Genomic DNA, 3,530 nt, shown 5'->3' on the forward strand with positions numbered 1-3,530 from the left:
CAAGATATTGTGTTAACTTCATGGGAAGGGATCACTCTCATAAAAAATTGGTTCTACATGACATAAGTTCTTTAAACATAATTTTGTAGACCACAAATAAAATATTCTAGTCATGTGATTGTATTTCACTTAATTGGAACACTTGCTTGCAAGATCTCAGGTGTAGAGTTCAAAGACATGGATAGAAGTAGAACATACCTTCGCCTTTTGTGCAGGGTTCCTCAATTTCTCGTAGACCCTTCAGAGGGTTTTAATAAATATTTTTTTTTCTTGTAAACCCTGTTCATCTCGTTTGTTTATATTTGATCGAAACCTTTCACTGCATATAGATTTAAATAATAGTACAGGTCTACAGTGCTTGTGAATGTTATTCAGTTGCTAGTAATACGATAACGTGTATGTATTGCATTGGAAGAAATATATATGTCCATTTCACATAAACCAAGAAAGGATATGCGATAGCTTTTTTCCACTCTAGGTCCTTTTTTTTTAAGGGGAAAAAATTCACGTTAAATTCAGGTCACTTTCAAGATTGTACCGGGTGTATTGTAGAATTCATCTACATATTACAAATATCACCTGGTATTAAAAAGAGAAACGATCAATTGAATTCATTCAGCATTGGGCGGCACAATCAAAAACTTTCCCAATTAATGTTAAACCTGTAAATTGACCTTAGCCCTGTTCAAGGCAAGAAACTGATGTCCAAACCAATTAAATTATGACCTTTCATAGACCTGCACTTCTGGTCCATATATCAAACGGCAACGCTCAGTAAATGAACCAACCATCCTAGAGGCTACCTCCTTGAAGAACATAGATGCAATCTGACCAACAGAAAAAGAACATTGATTAGTCATCACCCAAAAAATACATAATAATGTTAACATTGATTTTATAATGTTAACATTAACGGGGTTTATTCTGATGGAATGGGCTGCATAGCAGATTGTATGAACACGGATGCAGGCATATAAGAGGGTTAGTCATGTCAAGTACTGGTAATAATACTCAGCAAATAAACCCTTGACGCATACATGAATTAACAGATTAAGTCCTCAAAAGTCAGGGAAAGGAAAACATAAAAGTGAGGACAGGACACTGATTCCAAGAAACCATAATGACAGTAAAAACCAGTTGATCAAAACAGATACAGAATGACAGAACCATACCTGTCTATAAAGTGGTGACTGAAACTTAAAATCCACCAGAAAATAAATATTGCAAGTCCCTGGAACTGGGCCTGGATTGAATTCCCATATGTTTATCAAATGATCAAACAAGGTACTCTGTGAAACGGTTGTCTGAAAATACAAAACGTATAGTATAAGGCTATAAGCACAACAAAATAGCAAACAGTAGAAACAAAAAACAAAATTCTATTGCCATAAACAAGTTGATTTCGTGCTGCCTCTTTCAACAAACCAGCCAACCCCAATCTTGCTACTGGTCACTTGGCTTTACCCATTCCTATAGAAGTGGGAACAATTGCCAAAAGCCCAAATAACACATGCATTTTCGCCGCCTCTAGTTTTGAGATGTAACATGATACCCTCTTAACTCTCTTTTAGCAATTTTCACATCAGAATGATACTAATGGCCGATGATGTAATACATTATGTAGAGTTGTGTAGCAACGACATATTGGCAAAGCTACTCTATTGCATTGGCATGAACAACATACTGCCAGCATTTTTATAGAAGCAGAATCCAACAGATTTTAATGGTACGAAAAAGAGAAAGTAACCATAATCATCCTGAGTAGAGAAAATGAACTACCTTTATACGCTTTGGTCTCTCCAATTCAACATGAGAAACATAACTTTCAACAAGAAATTTAAATCCAATCTCCAACTCAGCATCAAATGACCCATTTGGATAGTGCCTAAGTATCTCCGACCTTTGACACCAGGGGACAAACCCATGATAGAAGTCAACAGCTGCAACAACATCAAATAATTGCTCTGGCGAATACCTGATAATCAAAAAGCGTATCAGCTCACAAATGCAAAGCGTATTCTCTATCAACCCAAAAGTGTCAAGTTCCAATTAATCAGACACTAAAATGATCAAATTGTTTAAATTCAACATTGGAATTAGGGATTGGGGAGGAAGAGGAGTGTGTTACCCCAAAACGCGCTTCTCCTCGTATATTTTGGAGAGAACACCTTCTTCACCATCTCCACATCCAAGAAAGTGCCTCGTTTGGACAGCAGCATTGCTGTTATTCAACGCTCCCGTAAACGGGAAACCCGCAACGTGGCATCCAAGGGACTGAATCTGATTGGTGGCACCGCCAGCGATGGAGGTAAGGCACCGACAGCCGAGGAATTTGTTGCTGCCTCTCCTCCTAATCAATTGAGCTACGCCGCTTCTGCGTGACGCTAAGGAGCAGAGTGCCTTCGCGGTGAACAAAAATGCCGGCATTTTTTTCTTCAACTCAAAAAGAATTGGAAGATGGAAACCAAAATTGAGAAATTGGGCGGGTTTTAAAACGAAAGAATGAGAATGGGGGAACGACAGATTAGGGTTGGAAATCGAAAGTGAACCCTAGAATATGGAAAACAAAGGGAATGGGAAAAATCTTGGAATGGGAGAAGACACGGAATCGTTTATTCAAAACAGAAAAGCTCTACATCGAATCATTTATTCAAAACAGAAAAAGTTTTTCATGATAATCCTTGAAGAGAACAGGAAAAAAGCATGTCTTCAGATTGACATTGTTTTCAGTTACAGGCTGGAAAGGAAATAAAACTTAATTAATTATTAATTACTCAAATCAAGGAAACAATTTCAGCTCCATTCAGAAGAAGAAAACCAAACCCTCCCTACAGTGACTGCAGAAGCAGACGCAGAGTCAGGGACGGGCAGCGGACCTGGGTTGCAGAACCGTTACAGAGGTAGGCCACCAGCGAGGAGAGTTGCCCGTATTGGAGAGGAGGCCGCACGCAGAGCTCCGGACGCCAGAGACAGACGCAGTGGAGCCACTAAGGACGACAGAGACGCAGGCGAGGCGCGCCGCACGGCGGAGCCAAGGCGGCCGGGCGACACAGACGGAGGAGACAGAGGCGCGGGGACACACAGAGGAGGCAGAGACCAGCGACGAAGCACACGGCACGGCGAGGCCAAGACGGAGGAAGGAGAGGCGACCTCCGTTGGCTGACCGGCGGAGTGAGTGAGTTAGGGAGGAGAGAAAATCGGTGATGACTGATGAGTGAGTGATGGGTGAATGAGGTTGGGGAGGGGGCGCCGAGGGTTCTGGGGTGGGAAATTAGGATTTTTTTCACATTAACTTCAAAAGTAAATGTCTAAAATGGTCCATAAATTTTAAATCGTTATTCAATTTAGTTTTTGATTTTTTAAAATGGCCAACTAAATTTTTGAAATTTAAAAATGTGTATCTCTGTTAATCCCTCACAGACCGTCTAAACGTTGCTGATGTGGAACGTAAATTGCTATGTGGACATTCCAGTTGTATGCTGATGTATATCAAGATTGAATTTGATTCAAATTGATATCTGAAATTGCCT

General features: G+C 40.3%; 1 protein-coding gene across 2 annotated transcripts; it reads right to left on the reverse strand.

Moving 5' to 3' along the window:
• Positions 1 to 375: 375 nt before the first annotated feature.
• Positions 376 to 3,296, reverse strand: LOC107624989 (uncharacterized). Of its 2 annotated transcripts, XM_016327495.3 has the most exons (5): positions 2,877 to 3,296; positions 2,129 to 2,737; positions 1,780 to 1,975; positions 1,173 to 1,304; positions 376 to 827 (listed from the first exon to the last, which is right to left on the reverse strand). In XM_016327495.3, the coding sequence occupies exons 2-5, from the start codon at positions 2,425 to 2,427 to the stop codon at positions 720 to 722; spliced, it is 735 nt and encodes a 244-aa protein (XP_016182981.1). In that variant the 5' UTR covers positions 2,428 to 2,737; positions 2,877 to 3,296; the 3' UTR covers positions 376 to 719. The 2 variants fall into 2 exon arrangements, with proteins under 2 accessions (XP_016182981.1, XP_088361375.1); XM_088505249.1 differs by having other exon boundaries at positions 2,129 to 3,296.
• Between the last annotated feature and the right edge of the window lie 234 nt (positions 3,297 to 3,530).

This window comes from Arachis ipaensis, chromosome B2 (genome assembly GCF_059453495.1).
Source record: "Arachis ipaensis isolate K30076 ecotype BB chromosome B2, ASM5945349v1, whole genome shotgun sequence".
Classification (NCBI taxonomy): Eukaryota; Viridiplantae; Streptophyta; class Magnoliopsida; order Fabales; family Fabaceae; genus Arachis; species Arachis ipaensis.

What these genes read in the sequence shown, in the direction of transcription:
- LOC107624989 (XM_016327495.3), bottom strand. Translation starts at nt 2,427, where the DNA reads ATGCCGGCATTTTTGTTCACCGCGAAGGCACTCTGCTCCTTAGCGTCA. An exon ending in GAGGAGAAGCGCGTTTTGGG is followed by an intron (nt 1,976 to 2,128) that starts GTAACACACTCC and finishes TTTGATTATCAG; the next exon opens with GTATTCGCCAGAGCAATTAT. An exon ending in AGTCACCACTTTATAGACAG is followed by an intron (nt 828 to 1,172) that starts GTATGGTTCTGT and finishes TCTGTTGGTCAG; the next exon opens with ATTGCATCTATGTTCTTCAA.